We start from the raw sequence: 26,015 nt of genomic DNA on the forward strand, positions 1-26,015 counted from the left end.
CTTGCATATGCTTATCGATACATTAATATACAACGCATACAAATACATACGTACATATATAGAAGAAATTAGGGTTACGCCGTTGTAACTGCCTTGCAAAAATAAAATTTTTTGAATGATGATTTATGATTAATTCTTTGTGTACAACTTGCAAATAATCTAATTATTTTAAATAATCGAATAATTTATTTTACTGAAGTCTGAATTCAAAATTTCATATACTATTTACATTCAACTTGACAGTTAACTAATAATTTAATGTTTGTGCAGATCAGAACCTAATACGATACCCGGATAGATGGCATCCGTTCACAAAATGGTAAATTTTCAGACATAATTATTTCATAAAATAAAGAAGATACCATCCTTTAACTAAAAATCAAAGCTAAATTATCGGACAAAATTATTTCAAGTCATCCATTCACTGAAAATTAAAGGTAAATTTTTAGACATAATTATGTCATAAAATAAACAAGATGGCATCCATTGACTAAAAATGAAAGTAAGTTTTCAGAAATAATTATTTCATGGCATCTGTTCACTGAAAATTAAAGGTAAATTTTTAGACATAATTATTTCAAAAAATAAACAAGATGTCATCCATTCACTAAAAATTATAGATAAAGTTTCAGATAAAATTATTTTATGGCATCCACTCACTGAAAATTAAAGATGAATTTTCAGGCATAATTAATTCATGACATCCACTCACTGAAAATGGAAGGTAAATTTTCAGATATAATTATTTCATGGCATTCACTCACTGAAAATTAAAGGTAATTTTTTTTACATAATTATGTCATAAAATAAACAAGATGGCATCCATTCATTAAAAATTAAAGTATATTTTCAGACATAATTATTTGACGAAGTAAATAAGATGATCCATTCCCTAAAAATTAAAGATAAATTTTCAGACATAATTATTTCGTAAAATAAACAGTCTCTTTCTCAACAAGCGTAAATTGTGATTCGCAAACGTCGAACTTAGTTCGTTCAATTTCTTTTTACCAGGCAAAACTAACCGAATTTTCGAACAGGTAGAAAATTGCCAAAAGGAGCTGGAAAAACGCTGCGCGGGAATACGAACACATGTTCCACCGATGCAATTCATAATTTAAATACAAAACTGATAATAAATGAAAAAGAAAATTACTTAGCGATAAAGCGGATCCAAAATGGCCACTCAACCAAATTTTTTTTAAATTTCATTTTTGTTCTGTTTTTAAGCGGAATCGAATACCGCTCATGGAATATCCTCATGGAATCGAATATCGCTAGAGTTCAGAAATCAGACCGAAATTTTCACAAGTGTCATCATTCAAGTTTATTTGAAATAAATTTGCTAAATGATATGACGATAACGGGTACTTTCTTTTGTAGCTGGTCATTTCATTTTGTAACTTTATCTGCTGTGGCGTTCAGGCTTAGCGGGGGGGGGGGAGGAAGTGTATGATGGCCCGGGCGCCGCCCGCAAAGGGGCGCCAAATGGTCTCCAAACAAGATTTTCCGGAAAATTTCAGTTTTTATTTTGATCGATTTCTGGAAAATGTATTTAAAATTAATAATTATTGTAATATATTTAATTATTTATTTTTTTGATTCGTCTGATAAAATGTGTAATAAAATGTTTGCATTAACCAAATGTCTCCCCATACAAAATGTTCTTTCTGACCACTTTATTTCTCTAAAATAGAGATATATTTTTTGTTTTTTTAAACGAAGTGGCTCCCACTTTTTATTTTAAAACGATAACACGACCTTGTCCGGAATTTCTATAGTGTGAAAATGACATTATGCGAAACTCCTAACGCTTCCTCTATAATGGATTTCGTTTGACTCTCCTGTAAACGACTAATGGCCTTCCTGACTATCGATTCAACTAAGTCTTCTTGCTGAGCATCGTATATTCACTGCTACAAAGCATTCAACGCGTGTGAGTTGTTTTTAATCTCCTACTACGAGTATAAAAGGAATGCTACAGGTCGCTCCTTACTCCTTATCTAAAACGCATAGTTTTCGACGTCCCAGACTAAATTTGCGTATTCTTAACTTTGCAAAAGGTTATAATTTTCCTTTATAATCTCTTCTATTTCCTTTTGTTAAAAAGATTCTCGATTATATGGTTATTTCATACCGAACTCACAATATCCTCTAATTGTTTTGAGCAATGAATATGACTGCAAGATGTTACTCCACAGAAGAAAAGAAACTGAACCTAAAACTCCATTAGAGATCTATAGAGAAAATGTTTTTTCCAAACCTAAGAGAGTCGCACTTCAAATACTCCTAACTGTTTCATTATCAAATGCTCTAGCTATGTACGTTCGTTCAGCAAATTAAAATAAATTTTGACTGTTTACAGTCAACTGTGGGACAAGATCCACTAAGTCATCTAACATTTTTAAATGTGGAAAGAGAAAAATTCGAAATGATCGACTTTGATGAAGTAATTGATAAATTTGCTTCATCTAAGGCAAGAAAATGTATACTTAGTAATTAATTGTATTAATATATTATGATATTATATTAATTATTAATAAATATATCTACTTATCTGTAATATATATAAAACTTTAAAATGTTTAAAAATTGTATTTCTTTAAAATTGTTGTTGTTGAACCATCATATTACATCTTGATTTCCAAGAGAAAAGCCTTTTCCTGAAAACATCAAGTTTGATTTTATGTCACTTCTCCTTTACAATGTTCCACAGTCCATCCAATGTTTGGGGACACCACGTATAAAGAGCTTGTTTTAAAATTATAAATGCACATAATATAGGAGACACACCAGGAGATTTGGAGGATATGCATCTAGAGGGAATAGCTTCAATTCCGATTTCATATCTCACTTTTTTCAAAACATAAAGCAGTAGATTTAGAGGTAGGGTTTGTAGCCTTATCCTGATGGAACTTAATACAATCAAGATTGTTTGGATAAAGAGATGGAATTTCGTCTTTTAATCTAGGTGTTTAAAGTTATTTCTGATTGTAATCCGAATTAATTTTGATATTTGTTTCTACTTTGCTTATTTTAAGTTTCCCGATATAAACGAATCCAGTAAGAACAATAAAACCTTTAGAAAAATTGTCCTTGTTTTTTCTGAACCAATATATTGTGTCTTTTTCTCCTCTTTCCCGACAGTAAATTCATCTTTTTCTATTGCAATCGTTATACGTATGTCCAAGCTTCATGTCATTGTCTCTCCAATTTCGGTGTTCCCGGCACCACAGAGAACGCCTTCTCCGATAGGCAGGCGTTTGAGGTACACACCGTACAGGGCGTCGTGCAAACAGACCACCACCGTGCAGTCTTCTGGCCACGGTAAAACGCGATATCGGTCGTCCAGTCGCCTGTGTCGTGTGTCTAGCGATTCCTCCCGCTGTCTGCCGCCTGTTTCTTCTGGCCTGTAAGGCAATATACCGGTCATCTGCGGGTGTGGTTCCTCGTGGACGACCACTACTAAACCCCCGGATAGCTGTTCCTGTAGTTTGAAATTGTCTCCAAAGTCGTGAAACGATGCTGTGAGCAATTCGGAACTCTGCAGCCACACTTGTCACACTGCGGCCTTCCTCTAACTTCCCAATGATTCGACCTCGGGTAAAAGCATCCAGATGTCGTCTAACAGATTGATTATTCGCCATTTCTCGCTGAGGCAGCAACTCGGTGTGATTTTAACTGCAACTCGGTGCAATCTCTTTGCGAGAAATACTGATCTTACACCGACAACATGCTTTATACTACTCAGACACTCCCCCATTACGTCTATCTGCATATCTGCGCATGTGCTACCGTACATCACCTTACTTAATCTCCTGATTGGTCTTTCTGTTCGCTCTGCCTCTTCGTTCAGCTGATATGCTAATTTTTCGACTTCGTCCTTAATTTTTGCACACCAGTGTATATGAACAAACCTAATAATTTCATTTTCTAATGTATTCCGTCTGAGAGCCCTTTTGAACCATCATATTACATCTTAATTTCCAAGAGAATAGCCTTTTCCTGAAAACATCAAGGTTGATTTTGTGCCACTTCTTCTTCACAATGCTCCACAGTCCATCCAATGTTTGGGGATACCACGTATAAAGAGCTTGTTTTAAAATTACAAATGCACATTAATCCATAGGAGACACATCAGGAGATTTGGGGAATATGCATCTAGAGGGAATAGAGGGAATTTCGGTTTCATATCTCACTTTTTTCAAAACATAAAGCAGTAGATTTAGAGGTATGGTTTGTAACCTTGTCCTGATGGAACTTAATACACTCAAGATTGTTTGGATAAAGAGATGGAATTTCGTCTTTTAATATAGGTGTTTAAAGTTATTTCTGATTGTAATCCGAATTAATTTTGATATTTGTTTCTACTTCCCTTATTTTAAGTTTGCCGTTATAAAAGAATCCACTAAGAAGCTGAGAATATGGCGAGAGAATCATAAAGTTATGAATACAATATGGCAGATTGGACCTGTACAAGGCCGTGGAGGCTTAATCATGGTCTGGGATGCTTTCTTCCGGTTGTGCTTGGGATCTTTGGCACTTGTTCCAACTTCCTTAATATGATTCTGTATGTAGAGTTCATGAGCTATCATCTCCATCTATTTATGTCCCTGCCATTCACACGGAAAGGGAGTATCCCAGAAAGATAACTGCGCCTCTCACAGGCTACGGTTGCTACTGTTTGGTTGGATGGATGAGCATTCGTCTGACTTCTCTGTCATACTAAATTGGCTACTTAATGAAAATATTGACTCAGTATTACTGTATATTGACTTGGATTAATGTCCACATTAAAAAATTTACAAAATTTCGTTTACTATTTAAGGAAAAAATCATATAATTTAAAATCTATAAAATTAATTTTTTAACTTTACATTCTGTACAGTTATCAACAATCTCTTTGTGCATAATTTCAAGTGATTCTATGATTAACTTTTCGAGTTATCATGGTTGTTCTGAACATAAATCATAAAAATCTGACGTGTACACCACATGACTTCCTTGTATTGAAATATTAAATTGGAATATTAAATTATACGCATTTTTTCTTGCATTTCATTTAAACTTATTGGATTGAATTAAATCTACTTCCCGACAGCGCATAAATCACAATAGAATAAATGCATTCTTTAAAATTCACTCTAGTATTTGTTTACCATAGCGACACTCTGGCGCTAGATTCACTTAACAGTATTAATAATTATATAACAGTTAACTTATATAATAATTATATAACGGAACTAAGTTAACTGTTATATAATTATATAACGGAAACTAAGTTAACTGTTATATAATCCAATAATTATATAAAAGTTAACTTATATATTTCGTTCCTATTATAACTCATAATGCACAAAATTTATATCATTTAAAGAATAGAATGATCTAATCGTTACCACATGTTCTATTCAAATACTATAATAAAGCTAGAATGATGTATAAAAGAAATTAAGCAAACAAAACAAAAAAGAAACAATTTTTCACAGACTATTGAGTATTTCTCATTTAATTAATTCAGTTCTCACTTCGCGAGAAGGCAAAAATACATAAAAACTCAAAATATCCAAATTAAAAATTACGAATTAAATCTCAATCACTTATTTCCTCGAAAAAATTCCAGAAAGAAAATAAGAATGATTTAATTGGCAATAATAAATGAAGGCGTTATCTTTGTTGTTGCGAAACTAAGTTTCTCTAGATTGGCAACAAATCCACTAGTCTCCTGTTTGAAATGTAAACATCAATGGCCGCCATTAAAAAAAGGTTTAGCGGCAATTAAACAACTTTAAAATTGATGATAATTCTAAAAATATTGCACACAGATTTACTAAAGACATAAAATCCTTAACCGGAAGATAAAAACAACATAATTCAATCATTTTTAAAGCAAAAAATGTACAATTTACAAACATATAAGAGTAAAGAAACTGAGATCACTGAGCCGGGTAACAGAGTGGATTATATATATAAATGTATTTATATACGTTTGGTGCGGCCGATTGCAACCAAAATACGAGGTGCACATCTACATGTTATAGCAGTCCTATATGCAAAATTTCAACGTTCTGAGGCTACTCGTTTTTGAGTTATGCGAGATTTGTACGTACGCACGTGCGTACATACGTTCGTACAGACGCCACGAAAAATTCTCTTCAGTGATGATTAATTAGTATATTTTCCAAAATACCATTTTTAGATTTAAGTGTATCAAAAACTAATTAGATCTAATCAGAATTAACTAATCAGAATTAATTTTAAAGCAGTTTTATAATTTTTTTTTTTTTTTTTTTTTTTTTTTTTTTTTTTTTTTTGAAGGAAAATAGTGTTTTATTCTGTCCTTAGGTACAGATAGGCAAAAACATCGTTAAATAGTCCTTAGGCAAAAACGTCGTTAAATTGCATTCGATAGCGGTCAAAATGGATATTTTTGTTGAAATATGCTGCCTGAAACTTTTCGCGATTACAATACTTCCTTTTTACTTCGTACAACGAAGTAAAAAATACATGTATATATCAAAAATTTTATTTTAAGTTTTCGGATTAACCATCATATTACATCTTGATTTACGTTACATGACATACGTATACAACTGTTCTAGTTGCCAAGCGAAAATGAGAAAATACATAATAAAAATATTTTGCCAGATTCTCCAGACTTACTGAAATGGTTAAAAATTTTTAGTTAAAAAATAACATAGAAAAGGGTGAAAATTGTATTTTTAAATTGTGCTTTAAACTTTGATTTCCCGTCTATCGTCTCTCAGATAAAATTGTATATCATCACTTCTAACAGACATATCAAGAAAAGAAAAGAAAAGTTGTCTTTGATAGCTGAAAATGCGGCTTTTGAAAATGCTAAATTGGAAAAAAATTGAAATTTTTAGCTAAAATCGACTTTTTGAACACGGTCGGTTATCTTAACCCTTCGAAGTATTCCGCAAATTTGCATTAAACTTATGTGATTCTTCAAATTTATACTTTATTTATTCTATTAACTGCGTAAAACTATCGCTTATCGCGATGATTAATTAGTATATTTTCCAAAATACCATTTTTAGATTTAAGTGTATCAAAAACTTAATTGAACTACCACTTAAAAAGAAATCAAACATTTATTCTAGACGAAACATGAAATAAGGGCAAAAGCACACAAAGGTGTTTTTTCACGTTAGAACAGAATGCTGATTATCCGAATCATCCCCTTTCCAGTTTAAAGATCTAACTGCAAATCTAAGTAATTTGAAAAGAAAACGCTGTTTTTTCCAGTAGGAAACAGATAAAAATGAAACACACACACACACACACACACACACACACACAAAAAAAAAAAAAAAAAAAAAAAGAAAAAGAAAAAGAAAAGAGTTTTCAAATAAGTTTAGCTAACTCTGATGCAAATTACAGATGGCTAAGAAATTTCGAATTACGCCATGATATGGCGAAATATTCTTTGTGCATGTAACAATGTCTGTAAATACTGTAAAATGCACTAAAGTATTATTACATCTTTTTTTTTTTTTTTTTTTTTTTTTGCCTAAACTTAATTTGCAATTATAATCCAACGTAAAAGAATACTTTCTTAGAACCAAAACACTATTACAATTCTTTTATAATTGTTTTAAAATATAATTAACTCAGCCTCCAAATTTTACAAAAATAGTTGTTTTTCTACAGGTATAGGCATAACGAATATCGTTATTGTCCAAGACTGTGCAATGGCAGTCTAGAATAACATTCTACAACGATCAGTTATGCAAACTGAGGTAAGTCTCAATAAGTTCGGATAATCAGCGCTCAACAGTATTCAAAATGGCAAAAAAAAGCTTTTAAACTGAATTTTATTAGTCAGTTTTTGTAAAATTACGCTCATATTAAAATATCTATTAATTAATTACATTTCAAAACCATCGTTGAATGTTACCCTAAATTATCCTTAATTAGTTAATTTTTCTTTACAATCAAATCAACAAATAATATTACATTAACGATTGGCGAATTAAAAATTTTCTTTGGCATCAGTTTCAAAGGAAAAGTTTACATGCTTTTACAAAGACAATGGATCACTCGCTGTTTCTCAGGAGGGGCGAAGTAATTTGCTCAGGAAAAATGCTCTTGGAAATGCATATAATCTTTTACTTAAAATACAATTGCAAACAAACACTTAAATTTGCCATCTATTGTTATTCATTTCTGTACGCAACATCTGCATCTGTTAACATTATTCGCATAAGTATGAAAATAATTTCAACATTTAGTAGTATAAACATGCGTAATATTTCTAAAACATACGTTTATTTAAAAAAAATCTTATATGTGTATAAATGCATCAAATTTTTACATTTCTTGTCGCGTAAATGTTTGAAAGTCATTAAAAATACATTGTTTAAGCTCATATACAATTGACACATCAGCAAAAAACATAACAATAAAATGTTTGAGCATGGGTTAGAACACTGCAGAACTATAGTGCATAATAAGTACTTTACAAAAATAGGTGAAAAATTCAGTTTTATGACAAAGTTCATTGATATGTTCACATATGTGATGACAAAGTTCACGTTTCTGATTTTCAAGAACTGTTATTGCTAAAATATGTACCCTTATTTAATTCGAGCCTCTTTTCTTCCGTACATGATTTTATTAACTTAAGTAGCGCAAATCATTAATAAAATACATTTATTTCAATGTGTTGTATTTTAAGCACATAATATAACACAATATTTTAGATTTAAAAAGAATTATTTTGCTAATCTTTAATTTAGCATTGAATTTAATTTGTTACATTTTATTAATGTATTTTCTGTTTCGTCAAAACCTGAATTAATTATAATTACAGTGTAATTAGATTATTTAAAGGAATGTAAATTTAAAACTTTAACTTATTTAAGTACTCTGTTGCAAAATTATTTTTGATAACTCAATGATGGTTTAGAATATTAAGTGTTAATTTAAAATAATATACTGATGTAATATTTTAGAGATACCCTACTTGATATATTGTGAAAATGTTATGTTGCATATTATAAAATTTTGTACTAATATCCTAGTTTATCTCTGTAATTAAATCACTCTATAGGTACAAAAAAGTATTTTGTGTTTTATCAAGCATTTTATATTACGATATATAAAGTTTATTCCTGTAAGTAAAATATTTAATTCATTTTAGACATATTGATGTTAACTACAAATTAGAGCACATCGCATATAATTACGTTAGGATCGTTCCTAATTATTTAATATCACTAACATCGCTTATAACTATATCTATCACTGATATCACTTATTAATTATAAATTAGAACAATAATGCTTACTCGGAGCTATATATGTTTTATACTTTATAAGAGCTAAATGAAACAGTGCACAATACCATTCTGATTACTAAAACGGTGCAAAATGCAATTTTGATTGTACTGTTCAATATTTAATAAAAGCATATTAGTTATTTAATATCACTAACATCGCTTATAACTATATCTATCACTGATATCGCTTATTAATTATAAATTAGAACAATAATGCTTACTCAGAGCTATATATGTTTTATACTTTATAAGAGCTAAATGAAACAGTGCACAATACCATTCTGATTACTAAAACGGTGCAAAATGCAATTTTGATTGTACTGTTCAATATTTAATAAAAGCATATTAGTTATTTAATATCACTAACATCGCTTATAACTATATCTATCACTGATATCGCTTATTAATTATAAATTAGAACAATAATGCTTACTCAGAGCTATATATGTTTTATACTTTATAAGAACTAAAGGAAACAGTGCACAATACCGTTCTACTTACTAAAACGGTGCAAAATGCAATTCTGATTGTACAGTTCAATATTTAATTAAAAGCATATTACGGCTCGGATTTTTAAAAATTTAATTCTTTAAAGTATTGATAATGACTAACGTAACTTCATACAGATTTAAAAATTATCTGCATTTCGAATAAACTGTTTTACATAATAGCCAAAATATAAAGCCCTGGTAAACGCTACGATATATACAAAAAATATCGGGCTTAGAGTTTTAGAGATATGACACTAAAAGAAACAAAAGTTAAAATGACATGTAGGTAATTAACTTCTTGTTTTTCACGCTTCAAACATCAGCATTTCAAACTATATATAAATAGTAGAATATACTACTATCTGCATTTGTTAACTATGTCTATTTTCTCAAGGAGTGTTTTAATTAAATCTGAAAATTTTTAATGAGTACATTTTAATCTCTTTATTTAAAATTATTTTAGAAAATATCTTTCTTTATGTCTTCTTGCGCCAGCGAAGACAAACAATTTATGTAATGTATAAAAATATACTTTTTATGTACACTTATTCAAAATAAAATTATCAACATTCACACCAATAATACGGATAAACCTATACTACTGTATATTACATTCAATTCTGCACTACAAGGGATTCTATATCAGTATTTATTACATATCATGGAAATGAATTGATAGGACCTTTAAATATAGCTTCTGTTATATGATTAATTTGTAACATAAGGTATTCTTTTCCATTATTTGGGTAACAAAGACAAATACCAGAATACAATGTAATTTAGTTATCTTCAATAAACCTTCTTTCAGTGTTTCAACTTATAGTATGAAAGAGAATGTAAATATTCTTGCAGAATGAACATTTGGTTACCCCTATGTGAACTGCATCGATTACTTACAGGTAATCAATAATAAGGCTGCAGAGAATTGCGAAAAAAAGGATAGCAATCATCTATGACACCGTCAACAAATAACCAATAACAAAGGTTTTGTAAGCGCCATTCTTACATGCTGACGGCTATCACCATTACAGTACTTTGGGAACAAAATGTACCCAGAAATGTTCATTTTAAAGTTGGCAGGAAAATGGTCCCTGTTATTATTTACAACAAAAAAAATTACTAATAATAATCCATCACAAATTCGTTTTTTGATCATTTTCTGGTGTGTCTGGGACATTTTCCGCTGACTGTGTGTTTTCAGTCTCCACATTTACGTCTTCAGAGACTTCAGGAGAAGAAGCCTGCGTTGTTTCTACTTCACCTGATTCAGCCACTTCCGAAGGATCAGGATCATCATCAGGTTCACGAACAGTCGTTGCAGGACCTTCAAAGTGAATTTCTTCTTCTTTAACATCAACTAACTTTTTACTATTCTCTTGAGGTTTAGCAGCTGGATTTGGTAAAGAAGTAACTGCTGTCATCTTTTCTTCTTCATAGCTTTTATCCGCGTCTCCATTGGGTACTTTTATTGTTACTGAGTGATCGTTCTGATGTTTCGTTGGTCTCAACTTTTTTCTGTAAAGTAGAAGAACACATTTAAGTTTATAAAATACAAATAGTTGCTTCGGTACAATAACAGAAGATTTTAGCTTTACAAGTTTTCTGTCTCTTTGACAGATACATCTACACTAAGTATGACACTTTGTTTCGTCACAGAAATTGTTACCTTAGAATCTTGAGTAATCTTCTACAAATATAAAAAATTGCTTCATGAAACCCTGCGTATGAATCATATTCAATTCGGGCAATGAAAGTATGACTTCAAAATCTGGGTAATTATTTTATGTAGATTACTTAAAACGTAACCGAAGGAGCCTTTATAACATTCACTGTTCAAATTCATTCCAGCATACCAGATAATTTAATAACCTAAATGATAATTCCAAAATGGATTAAGCATAATTTAATTCGCCATTACAAAAGAAGACGTCCCTTTGTTGTTGCGAACCTTAGTTTTTCTAGATTGGCAACAAATCCACTATTCTGCTAAGTTTCAAATGTAAACAAATATGGCTGCTACGATAAAAAATATTAGGCTTAGACGCACCTAAACAATTTTTAAACTGTCGATAATTCTACAAATATTGCATGCAGATTTACTAAAGGCATAAAAACCTTAACCGGAAGATAAGAATAACATAATTCAATCGATTTTAAAGCAAAAAATGCACAATTACGGACATATAAGAATAAGAATGTTGAGCTCACTGAGCCCAGTAACAGTATGGATATATATATATATATTTATATACTTTTGGTGAGGCCGATTGCAACCAAAAAGGAAGGTGCACATCTACATGTTATAGCAGACCCACATACAAAATTTTAACGTTCTGAAGCTGTTCGTTTTTGGGTTACCCGAGATACATACATCGAAGCAGGTCGTTTCGACGCCGACGGTTCGACCCCAACGGTTCGACGCCAACGTTTCGACGCCGGGGCAGTTCGACGCCGTACGTTTCGATGCAGGGGCAGTTCGACGCTATATTTTTTTTCGTATTTTTATTTATTTTTAGAATAAATATGAAGTAATATAAATAAGTAATATGACTGATTTTTATTTATTGAATTAGCGATTGTTTGCATGCATATTTGAAATAAATATATGTGTGTATATGTGTGAAAGTGTTCTAGATTTTTGTTTGTGTCCCAGATTAGTGAGAAGCCCCCTCGCCAATGTCAAGGCCCCGGGACATGAGGGAGGGTTTTTTTATTTATTTATTTCACAAAACAGCATCAAAAAGGCAAAATACACAAATGGTAAATAAAAATACGAAATGTATGGCGTCAAACAAAAGCAAAAAAAGTATGGCGTCGAACTGACCCCGCGTCGAAACGACCTCGTGTCGAATTGACCCCGCGTCGAAACGCTGGCGTAGAACCGTTGGCGTCGAAACGTTGACGTCGAACTGACCTGTACCGACATACATACGTACGTACGTACAGACGCCACGGAAAAATCTCTTTTGAATCCATTTTAATTCAGTTTTACAATTCCTTTGGAGAAAAAGAGGCCTTTATTGTATCCTTACGTAGATGTCACGCAAAAACATCGTTAAATTGCATTCGATAGAAGTCAAAATGGATATTTTCGTTGAAATATGGCTGAAATATATTACAATATATTGAACTATATTACAATACTTCCTTTACTTTGTACAACGAAGTAAAAAATATCGGAAAGAATAGATCGAGCTTCTGTTTTTGTTATTCTGTGTATGCTTGGCAATTTGCCTGTGGTAAATATCAAGCTGTAATAAGAAATAGAGCAAGTTTATAACTACTGGCCTACAAACACAAGTATTTTTATTGTATGTGACAAAGAAAAATTCATTAAATATAAAGATAAAGAATAGGCTGTTATTATTTATTCTCAAGTTTAATTCGAAGTGAGTTAAAAACTTTTCATAACTTGTTTATTTTTACTTTAAGCTAAAAGTAAGTTATTTAGTAAGCAAATCAATATATTAAAACTCTTTAAAATAAATGCAATTCTGAATATCTTATATATTTAGCAATCAAAACTTTTGAATTACAGAGTGTAACCAAAGCATTTCTTTTAGATTTCAGACCGAAAACAAGCATAAATTCTAACTTCTTCCCTTTGCTTTATTACTGCTGTTTATGTACGTTCTGATAAATATTTAGTAAGCGACTGCACATTTAAAGAAAACGGAAAAGAAAATTGAATCAGAAGATAAAGTTTATGAAAACCAAAAAAAGAAGGAGAAAAGTTAAAGTTTGAAAAAAGCAAATATAGGGAAAAACACAATAGCAAATACAGGTTCAGGTTGTAGTGCAACCGGACACCCATTGTTTAATCATTGGTAATGTGGGTATTGTCGAGCTGCACTATTTATCTTTATTTGAACATTATGATGATTTTGAAAAATTTTGACATGGTTGCAATTTTTACATACGATTACAATATAATTGTGACATATGGTACCTTTTACCTTTCATACTCGAATGCATAATGGTAAATATAGAATATAAATTAAATACATAACATAAAGGTAAGTATGTAACATATTAATACATAATGGCATATATATAAAACAATACATTTACAAACATATTTATAACATCATTATATACAAAAATACAAAGAGGATTTTTTTTTTTTTTTTTTTTTTTTTTTTTTTTGTCTGTAACATGCAGACAGTTTATACTGTGTACATGCACAAATTATTTTGTGGTTGAATTATATTTCAGAATATTTTAGACTTCCTTTGGTTTTGTGGGATGGAAAGAGTTGTTATATGTTCTTCTAGACTTTTTTGTCAATTCTAGTCTGTGCTTTTTTCAATTCAATTTTGTCCTTCAATTTTTTTTTTTTTTTTTTTTTTTGTCAAGTAGGTCGTTTGGTCAAATCTAATTTAAATTTTTGAGAGTTCCAGTGTGTTATTATTTGCTTATCTTGCATTGCATAATTCGTCTCCTATACTAGCGAGGAATATGACAGAGATTTCTATTTTTATTCTTAGGTTTTTCATTTTTAATGTTATTTGCAAGCTGTGATATACATTAGTCTCAGGAGGTTTCAAGTGATAGTTCTTTGTTAATGGACATTTGAAGATGTAACAGTTAGGTTCGCCCCTTTCGTCACATATACGAGGGTTGGAACTTTAATAGTGGCAACACAGCTGAAAAAATGCTACGCAACAAAACCAAAGAATATCGCGTATACCACACGTAAACTACATACCTACCTTACCTCTCAGCAAAAAGACTCGTCCTGCCTACGTCATGCGCATGCGGAGTGACGCGAAGAACGGATCCTTGTATTAGCTCGCGGTCTAAAGTCTAAAGATGGTGTCATCCTAACGCATACTGTTCCCGCACAGCAGAGCGTCACTGCGCAGTATTACTGCTCATTTTTGGAGCACAATCTCCGACCAGCTTTGAGAAAAAACGGCAACACTTTTTGCAGAACGCTCCTCTCATTTTGCATGACAATGCTCGGCCGCATGCAGCGTAAGCTGTGACTGATTTGTTCAAGCGATGGGGCTGGGAAGTGCTTTACCATCCACCATACTCCCCAGATCTAAGCCCTTATGACTATGACTTAATTCCTATAATGAAGGAACCACTTCGTGGCACTCGCTTCCAAACTGTTCCTCAGATTCTTGCGGCAGTACACCGGTCCATTCAAACCATCAACAAAACAGGCGCTGCTACAGGTATTCTGCGACTTCCACATCGTTAGAAACGGGTTGTACACAATGCTGGCGACTATATTGAAGGACTGGAATGTATATCGGGATTCGAGATGGAGACGTCATAGATATCTTGAATGATCGAAGAATTATATTTAGTATTCTTCATAGGTAGAATCGTGGATTAACTATCTGTATATATTCGAAATTTTTTTGAGTTCGTTTTCGGTACAATATTCTAGGGCCATTTTTATTCCAAATAACTCAGCTTGGAAAATACTGTTTTAATTTCCAAGTTTAGCTTTTCGCGTTATTTTAAATTGAGAATTTATATAAATAATGTATGCACATACGATTCCTTCTCCCATTTTGGATCCGTCTGCGTATGCGCATCTCTAGTTTCTGCGTCTTTTGCAATAAAGTTGATTTTTGGATTTACTGCTGGGTGACTTCTGTACGGGTTACAGGGAGATTCGTAACTGGAATATTCGAAGACTCTATCTTTTATGGAACAGCTCCCTTTAAGCCTTAAAACCGTGCCTTTGGTATGTTCCATTTCAGCTGTTATATGCAGGGGGCTATTCCTGGCAATACACAGAGTGCCGCATTTGATATTGCTCTGTAGCACCTCGTAATGCATAGTAAAAACGGGCGTTGTATTGCCTGCAGCTGTATTTTCTTCCTTTTGGTAAGAGGTTGGGCCCATATCTCTCCTCCATATAATACAATTTAGCAAATACAACTGAACATTATTGAAATAAATTTTCAATTAAATCATGTTCTAGGAAATTTTAATTTTAAAAGTAAAATTTTAAACAGATTGTAAGCTTACAAGCCACACTCTAAACACGCGAATTACACTAACAACAGTTTATAAAGGTAGGTGCAATATACGGCCCTCCCCTCTCTCTATATGTATATTTGGGGGGGGGTGTACGTTTATAAGCAAAATTTTAGAAATTTCAAATTAAAATTATAAACTGTTAAAGTCACTCAGTATCCTGAGATATTAATTAAATAATCAAGCGATAATAGTTAAATCAAAAATTAAATGAAAAAAGGGTCTAACAGTCTAACAAGAAGTACATATATCAAAACAAACTAACACAAAAATAATAAAATAAAATAACATAGTAAAATAAAATAGTAAAATTAACATTGTAAAAATATTAAAAATTAATGTAACAAATTGCTGAAAATTCATTAATCTTTTTCAAGCAGCCGAAATTAATTTTATTATATTATTGTGATGTTTTGTTTTAATTTCAGTTTAGATGTACGTACTTCCTGTTGGACTGTTAACACCCTTTCTTGATTTAATTGTTATCTCTATACCTATTTATTCTTTAATTACCATCTCTTTCTGTATATATATTTGGTATATATATATATATATATATATATATATATATACCAAAACCTTCTCTTGGTGAGCTTCTGTATTGGAAAATTGTATATATATATATATAGATAGATAGATAGATAATATATATATATATATATATATGCTGTACATCGGAGTTGCATTTACATTTTTTTACACCTTAATGTGTCATTTTGTGCGGACGCGTCGGGGAATTGGAACAGAGAATTGAGACTAAAAAAATTTTAGGACAATTTATCTAATTAATTAAAAAATTTCGTAATGCAAAAGTTTCAATTGTCTGTGTCGGCGAAACGCGTAATGGAGTTGGCTTGGTTCGACGTTTAACCAGAAATTTCCCTTGAAAAGCCAGGTTGGGCCTCGAATTGAGCTAATTTACCATTTTCCGCTTTGTAATTTTTATATGTTTTTTTTATTTTTTTATTAGTTTTAACTTGTTCTATCGATTGGTTTTTTATATGTTTTAATTGTCACATCGATTGCTATTTTACTGTATTTTTTGCCTTTAACTTGTATCCAACGATTAGTATTTTACTGTGTTTTATAATTTGCATTTTATTTCGCGTGTAGCCTAATTTTTCACCCTTCAATATCATTGTTTTTTAAAAATTGTGTTGAACTTTTTCTTGGAGACACAGCTCCTGGTAACGTTTTGGCGAGCTGACTACAATTTCTCTTCTCATTTCCTTAATTTTGCAGCATATTGCGCAAAAGATTTTGACCAAATTGGTCTTTTTAGTATTGTATTTACAACTAGCTTATTATATATATACAGAGAGAGATGTATAGTAATATATAGATATGAATATAGATAGATATCTTCATACATATATATATGCGGCTTAAGTGTTTGTCACCGATAGTTTATTGGTTGCTTGCGTAACTGTAAATTGTTTTATTCTCTGCCCAGTGCAGCGCGTGACGAATATTATGAGAAAGCTAAGCCGAAAAAATTAAAAATGCAACAGCGTGTGCATTTAACATTTAATAAATAAATGTAACATCTATATATATAATAGAATTCGGAAATATGCAACCGCCAAAACGATGAGAAAACAAATAAAATGAAATAAATAAATATCTTTATTATATGTGGCTTAAGTGTCTGTTTCTCTCCGATAGTATATTGGTCGCTTGCGTAACTGTACTAGTCAATGTAGGGAAGTTGCCACGGCGCAGGTTTCCGTTTCAATTGAGACGTAGATAATTTCCTGTAAAACTTGCCTTTGCTATGACCATCCATAAGTCTCAGGGCCAAACGCTTAAGCGTGTTGGCATTTTTTTTTTACCTGTGCCTGCATTTGAATACGGTCAACTTTATGTTGCCTGTTCAAGAGTTCGTGAAAGAACGGACGTAAAATTAAAAAATGGATGGTCCTCTGCAAGGAGAGCTTAAAAATGATGGAAAGATCTGCACAAGAAATGTTGTGTACAAACGGATCTTTGACATGTGAATTAACAATTTATTATTTAAATCACCTTTATTTATTGAGCTCTCTTAAGAAATGTACCGCCAGTGGTTTCCTTCACTGCACTCTACTTTAAGCAATTAAGCAAGTAGAACGAGGAAACCTCGTGGGGCAGTAAGCAAAGAGGCGTCCTCGCCGCCTGCCCTGGGTAATTCAATTTGAATTAGCAGACACCTTCGAACAAATCATTTTAATTGCAATTTATAATATCTAGAACAGCGGCCATTTCGTATACAGAGAACAGCGGCCATTTCGTATGACCGCCGGGCTTTTAAGTATATATATAAATATATGTGGATGGGGAGTTGAAGATGATACCCTTAAGTATATAATACTTCCACACCACAGACATTTAATGGATAAATAATTGATAATAGAATAGCTACAGATTTGAATTAAAATAACAGTACCGTTGCGCGTACTCGCGCTTGTTAGATACAAATACATTTCTGCATGACTTTATGTATTTGAAATAGCTACTCAGCGCCCACTCGTGCTTGCTAATTTAACAGAGTTCATTTGTTACCATTTTCGCGTGGAATCAACATCTGTCTATCTTTCACCCCGCTCTCGCAGTTCGGCGCACACGTGATGTCCTCTAGTGGATGTGTTGAACTAACGGATACCACATATATATACACTCATGTCCATAAATTAAGGATAATTCGGAGTCACGCGGAAATCGAACTCTAAAATAAATATATCACCTGTAAAATCACTACACACATCTCCAACAGTCATATGCAAATTTTAGGAAGTAACCAGATGACACCGATGGTACGTCACAATGACGAGACTGTAAGAGAGTGATATATAAGGAACATAGGCAAAGAAGTAAAATTGTTCGCAGGCGCTTTATAAGCATTTCAGTGCAATAACCGAATAGTTATGACAGAAAGGACGCATTTGGATGATTTTTACGTAGTAGAATTATCAGCCGTCTGGAATGTGGGCGTACACAACTGGAAGTATCAGACGAACTTGGAATTGCCCAGAGTGGCATCTCCAGGCTTTGGCAACGATTCCAAGATGATGGTAATGTGAGTAGACGTTACAGCACAGGTCGCCCCAGAGTTACAACGCCGAATGAGGACTGGTATTTGGCAGTTACTGCCAAAAGAAACAGGCGGAGCACAGCCTCAGACCTGTCTCGTCAGCTCTCTTCAGCCACTGGTACGACAATTTAAAGGCAGACCGTGTCCAAACTCTTAGGACAGATTGGTTTATATGCTCGTAGACCTGTCAGATGCGTTCCACTTACTGCAACTCACTGTCGCCTGCGGTTAGCCTGGAGTAGAGAACATGTATTGTAGTGGTTCTGTATTGTGGTGGCTTATTGTGGACACCGCAAGAGTGGGCTTGTGTGATGTTTTCCGACGAGTCCAGGTTTAGCTTGCAGTCTGATTCTCGCCGGACTTTCATATGGAGAGCTCCAGGTACCCGTTCCCACAAAGAAAACATCATTGAACGACACCGTTAAGGTGCAGGAGTGCTCGTTTGGGGTGGAATTGTTCTGGGTTCCAGAACTGACCTGCATGTTCAAATTGGAACCATGACAAGCCAAATCTGTCGGAACGTCATTCTGGAACAACATGCACGTGTTTCGGGGCGCCATGGGCGCACAATTTGTGTTTATGGATGACAACGCCCGTCCTCACCGTGCAAATATCGTAAGCGAATGCCTTCAATCGGAGGATATCACCCGTATGGACTGGCCAGCATTCTCACCGGACTTGAATCCAGTAGAGCACGTGTGGGACATGCTTGGCCGTCAACCTCCACCTATATGTCTACCGGAACTTCGGAGAGCATTGCTTTTTGAGTGGTGTAATATTCCCCAAGATCTGATGGATAATTTGATACTCAGCATGCCTAGGCGTTGTACGGACTGTATTGCATCGTCTGGGAGACATACAGTGTATTAACAATCATACCAACCATGTAATATTGGTTTTTTGTAAATAGGGTTTTTTTTTTTTTTTTTTTTTTTTTTTTTTTGTAATTGCTCAGGGAGGAAAAAATCGCTAATTTTTTTTAATAATATCAAACATGTAGCATCGTTTTTCGCTCTTTACCTTTTTTTAATAAATAAGCTTTACAAATAAGTCAAATTTGTTTTGCTTCTAACTCTTTTTTTTTGCCTGATTTTGCATTATCCTTAATTTATGGACATGAGTGTAGATAGATAGATATATCTAGTAATTATATATTACTAGATATATATTTATATATTACTAGATATATATTAATATATTACTAGATGTATCTAGTAATAATTTCATATATAATACACATATATGAAAGATAGAAATATATGAAAATCAGCTTTATAATTTAATTCAGCAATAGACTCTTAATTTCTCTTTTTTTTAATGAGTATTTTCTCTCAGTATTCTAAAAAAATAGTAATAACCTTTCTTGACTGCGTAATTTCTAGAACAATTCTATGTCACATTGTTTGCATAACATTCATGACGCAGCTAATTTAGAACCTAAACTCAAAATTTTGAGAAATGAAACCTTTATAACCTAAACCAAAACCTTCTCTTGGTGAACTTCCGAATTGGAAAATTGCGCACGTTTGCTTCTACCTCTGATGCCGCTTGGGTGCTGTTTTGATGTGCTCTCTTCCTTTCGCAACAACATGAAAAATGTAAAGGTCTTGAATAGGCACAATCGGATTGCCAAGCAAATTGTGGCTGAAAATGTCAATAGTTATAAAGTTAAATATTTAATCTTACTGGGCTGTCAAGTTTCCTCTTCAATACTTTTTACGCTATCAATATTGCTACGTCTTCTTCATGGTATATATACGCGTGTACATCATTGTCATTTTGTTATAACAAATTCTGGCCCCTAAGTTACTTTCAGACAGTACATTCTGTATTTAATTTCAGATTGGGACATGCTCTTTTATATATATATATAGTATTTATATATATAGTATATTTTGTATATATATATATACAAATACAGTCGATTCCGCTTAATTGGGACACATCGGGACCGGGCATTTTGTCCCAATTAAGCGGATGTCGCAATTAAGCGAATTTCACAGTTTTTTAAACAAATTTATTTGGTTTTGGAAACTAAGGCCAATAACCGGTAATAAATTAAACAACATATATTTTTTCAATAATTTTAATAAATGTAAATTACAAATAGGAAAATTATGTATTAATATTTATCTAAAATTAATATGAATCTAAAATTCTAAATTAAAATTACAAAAAGGAGTCAAGTGTAGTCTGTTTTTTGTTTTTGTAGCATTTCTTTTCTACAAAATCAGCGCAGATATTCAGTGCGGATGCAGGGCTCCCTTCATTTCCTTCCTGCATAAAATAACGCTGTAACGTGGCAATACATTTTTTTGCTTCCTGGTTAGTCACAGACACAGGTGACTCATCATCATCATCGTCATCTTCGTCTAATTTTCCACGTTTTGATTTAATACCTTCTACGATTGAATCCTCAGAGTTTTCATTATCATCGTAACATGGTAAATTGTTATCTATTGTTGAAAATTCTTCATAGTTAATACAAATAGGAACTTGCAACATATTCTCATTTTCTTCGTTGCTTAAATTTTCGGAAATTTCTAGGGGTTTAAAGCCACAATTAGGAAAACAGTTCTGTATTGTAGTGGCTTTTATAGCTCGCCAACTATCAGCGACAAACTGTGTTGCTTGCAAAAGGGAAATTTTTGAACTTATCTCTCTGGCTGTTGTGGAAGTTGTTAATAAATTTTCATCAATGGATTCTAATATGTAATTAACCAATTTCCCACGATACAAACTCTTAAAATTTTTTATTACCCCCATGTCCATTAGTTGCATTAAAGATGTGGTATTAGGAGGAAGAAATTCCAGCTGTATATTTTGTAGATTGTCTAAATGAGGGTGTGCCGCACAATTGTCAACAATCAGCAAAATTTTTCTTTTTTTATGTTCTAAATTTCGGTCGCAACTGGTAAGCCAATTTCGAAAAATTTCAGAAGTCATCCACGCGTTTTTGTTTGCATGGTACTCCACTGGTAAACCCTCCATGCTCAACACCTTAAAGCATCGAGGTCTAGCACTTTTTCCTATGATCAGTAGCTTTCGTTTGTCAGTACCTGACATATTTGTACAGCATAACACAGTAATGCCGTCCATCGCCTTTTTATAACCAATCAGTGCAATGTGTTTATAGCATGAGGAACCGTCTGGCGTAGCACGATAATAGAGGCCGGTTTCATCATTGTAAATGTCATCAGCACAAAAATTCTCTAAAAAAGTAGGAATTTTCGTAGTTTTCCACTGTTTGGAACTTTCCTTGTCGGCACTGCCCCTTTCACCGTGCGCTTTTTTAAATTTAATGTTGCGTCTTGTTTTCCATAGCGATAATCACCCGTCAGTTGCTTTGAAATCATAGCGGCCCAGTTTTTTAGCTAACTCCTCTGACTTCGCCTTCAATATCGGGCCGTTGGTATATACGCCTCTGCCACTAAACAATAGAAAACCATTGACCTAGAAGACGTAGCAATATTGACAGCGTAAAAAGTATTGAAGAGGAAACTTGACAGCCCAGTAAGATTAAATATTTAACTTTATAACTATTGACATTTTCAGCCACAATTTGCTTGGCAATCCGATTGTGCCTATTCAAGACCTTTACATTTTTCATGTTGTTGCGAAAGGAAGAGAGCACTTCTTCGACGTCTGGATCCTTCCCCTCGCGTTTTCTTTTGGATGTTCCTGCTTGTCCTTCTTATAAAACCAATTCCTCACGCAGTTGACTTTCTTGTCGTAAGACACGCGGTATGGTAGATTTTGGTACTCCAGTTATCTCAGCGAGCCGGCGATAACTTGTATTAGGTGGCTGGCTTTTTATTTTATCTAGCAAAGCAATTTTGCTAGAAAGTGTCAAATCATTTCTTGGCATTTTGGCAAGGGTTAAATTTTTGAAGAATAAGTTTATGCACTGTTCACGCGCGATGTGTATTGTGAGTGAATAAATATGCAACAATCGAAACAGTCGTCACGTACGAGGTGTAATGGTAACTGAATAAGAACGGCCTCGCGCTCGCCTGTGATGCAACGCATACACAATCAGATGTAAGGCAACGCATGCGCAATAAGCTGTAAGACAACGCTCCGTAACAAACTCGTAATATGTACTGTGATCTTAAATTTACTATCTCAATTAAGCGGAATGTTGTCCCAATTAAACATATAAATTTTCTATTGGCTTCTTAGTTTGGTATCTGTTCTTTGAGATTAGTCCCAAATGAGCGGCTGTCCCGATTAAGCGGTGTCCCAATTAAGCGGAATCGACTGTATATACAAATATTTTGTATATATATATATATATATATATATATATATATACAATAATTATATATATATATATATATATATAGTATATTTTGTATATATATATAGTATTTATTAATCTGAAATAGACGATATTACCAAATAATAAGAAACAGTTGGAGTCATCAAATATACCTAATGCTATATAATTTGTTTGCATTGTAGCACTGAATGGCGTGAGCTCCTCTACTTATTTACTGTACCTGGAGGCATTAGCAGCTTCTTTGATAGTATCCGGAATAACGCAGTTATTTGTTTCAGGCAAAAGCAATACCAGCATTCCACTCGTAACAGCAAGCACACCATACACAATTTGAGGCACCACTGGATGTGTAGCATGGCCCTAGAGATTTAAAGCATTCATTAATGTGTATTATACTAAATGGAACTTGAATGAAACAAACGTAGGTTCTCCCAAATTGAAGAGAAATAAGCTACAAAAACTAACGATGGTATAGTATCAATAGTTTAAGACAGCGGTTATCAACCTTTAGACTAAAGAATACCATATAAAGAAAATTTGAAAACCTTTTTTTAGTACCATTACTACAATGTACTACTACCACAACCACTCTTGAACAAAGCTCAGATCGCATTAATTTAGTGTTACAGAAAAAAACTCAATCAGGATGTTCGGATTTTAATTTTTGAATTTTAATAGTTAAAAGTACTTCGCATCTTTGCGTACCATCCATTTTTATCTTGCTTAAGATAAAAATCACCTTACCGGTTCTTCACCGGTTGAGAACCCCTGGCCTAAGAAAATGAATACATATCACAAAACCTTTTTTTAGTTATTGTAAAAAGAAGCTAAACAGATCTGCACAATTAATGCTGCACGTACTGGCTATTTCTATTCAGTCCTAGTGTATAAAGTTAAAATGACCGTTAAACAATAAATTTTTCCTTAGAAAGTATTTCACGAAGTAATCGTCTTCTTAGTCAGGCAGCCCTCATTTGCTTCGAATTCCATGAATTCTAATAACTCAACCTAACCCAATCTGTTCAATCTTTTTAATATACGACTTCAGAAAAGTTGTCACTTTAATAACAAGACAAAATATAATTAGAGTTTCTTTTTTTAAATACGACAGTAATTGGACACTTAATTAATACGGCAAAAACATCCGTATTTCACAGTTTTACAGTACAATATTTACAACATTTTAAGAGTTCATTCTGCGTCACAATCTTGAAATGTTTAGGCTTCAAAGCAGACATAAAAGCCATCATGAGTGATTAACAGTGCTACAGGGATTAGCTTTCTAATGAATAAGAATGGCTTGCTTAGTTACATTGAATCCCTGTATAGCTATCTATGTAATAGAAGGAATGCATTTCTAGCCAGTTCTCCGAAAGAAACAAACTTTTATTAATGTTACACGCGGAAAAATTCATGAAATGTTTTGCAGACAGTCGTTTCTATCACTGAAAACAGAACTTGAGTAAATTAATAGAAGTTCTCAGTTTTAGTCGCTCGCCTTCTGGCAGGCTTTATTTTCCGAAACTTCTATGTCTTTAAACCTATCTTCAGTTTTGCTGGTTGAAAGTTACTTTTCCAATAAGTTTCTTGATTTATGTTTTAGCCCATCTTCAGGGCATTTCTGATTCAACCAAAATAAGTCTTGCTTCGAATCAGTAAAGAAATGCCTTTATATGTTTTCTGATGACTATGCTACACAAAACATCTTACCATGGAATGCCGTCTCTGTACAAAACCTCCTTTCTTCAATAAAGAAAAGCGAAAAGAATACAGCGATATTGAATCTTACAATCTTCAGAATTATACGCAACAGAAATATTCAGATCCATTCTGACAACCTCAACTGACATCACGTTAGTGCTCCAAGCAATGATGAACGCTCATGAGAACGATGACCTCGGAAATTCGGGCAACTTCACGGTCTGGATTGGATTGGAATGGAATATGGCAAATCATATTACGGCTATATCCTTAAGTGAGGTGGAAGCCTTCGCGGAGGACTAAGAGGAATTGGCTGATTTGCATTAAAGGAAATGAGCTGATCCTCACTTCATAGTCATATGTACAGACATATCTCTGATATATAAAACTTAAATTAACGTCGCCATTACTGATATGAACTTTGGAGGTTAAGAATGATCGGACATTCGGGCGATTCCAGGACTGGACTGGATTAAATTTGGAGGGATTTCTGCCAAAGCACATTAGGATCATCTACATAAAGAGCTGGAAGCCTTCATGAAGGACTAATGGAAATCGGTTGGTATTCAGGTTATCTCATCGAGCAAAGCGGGGAAACCACAGTGAAATTAGGCCATTCACCTGGATCTAAACTCCGGAAAAAATACCAATCTTCAAATTATTATTCAGCTACTGATAGGCGTTGTCGATTACTCGCAGAACGTCATGCCTTCATGAAACAGAACGTCCAGAAGATCCAGTAATTCAGCAAGATCAGAGGTTAGTGGATGTGAAGCAATAGCAATGCAATTTATACCTCAGAGATTTAATAGTTATGTTTCTGTTGAGTTATTTTGATATATAGTTAATTGTTTGCGAATGACAGAAAATTTACATCACTTCTAACTCTGTATACTAAAATACCAAACATGAAACAAGTTCGATGATAAAAAATTACAATCGACGCAATTTCTTTTATTATTAATCCTAAACTTCATGTTTTTGTAATACGCTGTTGGCCATTAAAATTGAAACACCAAGAAGGAATGATCTGACGGAAGTGAAAGTCACACGTACGGAAGAAGTTGGGATATGCAAATGATTGATATTTTTGCGCATTTCGATGACGCAGACATCTGAGGCACTGCACAAAAGAAAAGTTTTGTAGTGGATTTATCATTCGGAAAGTCT

The 26,015-nt window shown here is 33.1% G+C and overlaps 1 protein-coding gene across 3 annotated transcripts in view; it reads right to left on the reverse strand.

The window, feature by feature from the left end:
* Positions 1-5,488: 5,488 nt before the first annotated feature.
* LOC118198583 (organic cation transporter protein-like) overlaps positions 5,489-26,015 on the reverse strand; it is an 87,758-nt gene continuing 67,231 nt past the window's right edge. For 2 of the 3 annotated variants that reach the window (XM_035370291.2, XM_035370293.2), the window contains 2 exons: positions 23,365-23,504; positions 5,489-11,310 (listed from right to left, as the gene is read on the reverse strand). In XM_035370291.2, the coding sequence (XP_035226182.2) occupies positions 10,929-11,310; positions 23,365-23,504 (522 nt within the window). In that variant the 3' untranslated portion in view covers positions 5,489-10,928. Of the gene's footprint in view, positions 11,311-23,296; positions 23,505-26,015 lie in introns of all 3 variants that reach the window. The other variant, XR_004759793.2, reaches the window with a different exon arrangement.

The sequence above is a fragment of the Stegodyphus dumicola genome, chromosome 11 (assembly GCF_044657685.1).
Source record: "Stegodyphus dumicola isolate Sdum_Otavi_A_Nest chromosome 11, ASM4465768v1".
NCBI lineage: Eukaryota > Metazoa > Arthropoda > Arachnida > Araneae > Eresidae > Stegodyphus > Stegodyphus dumicola.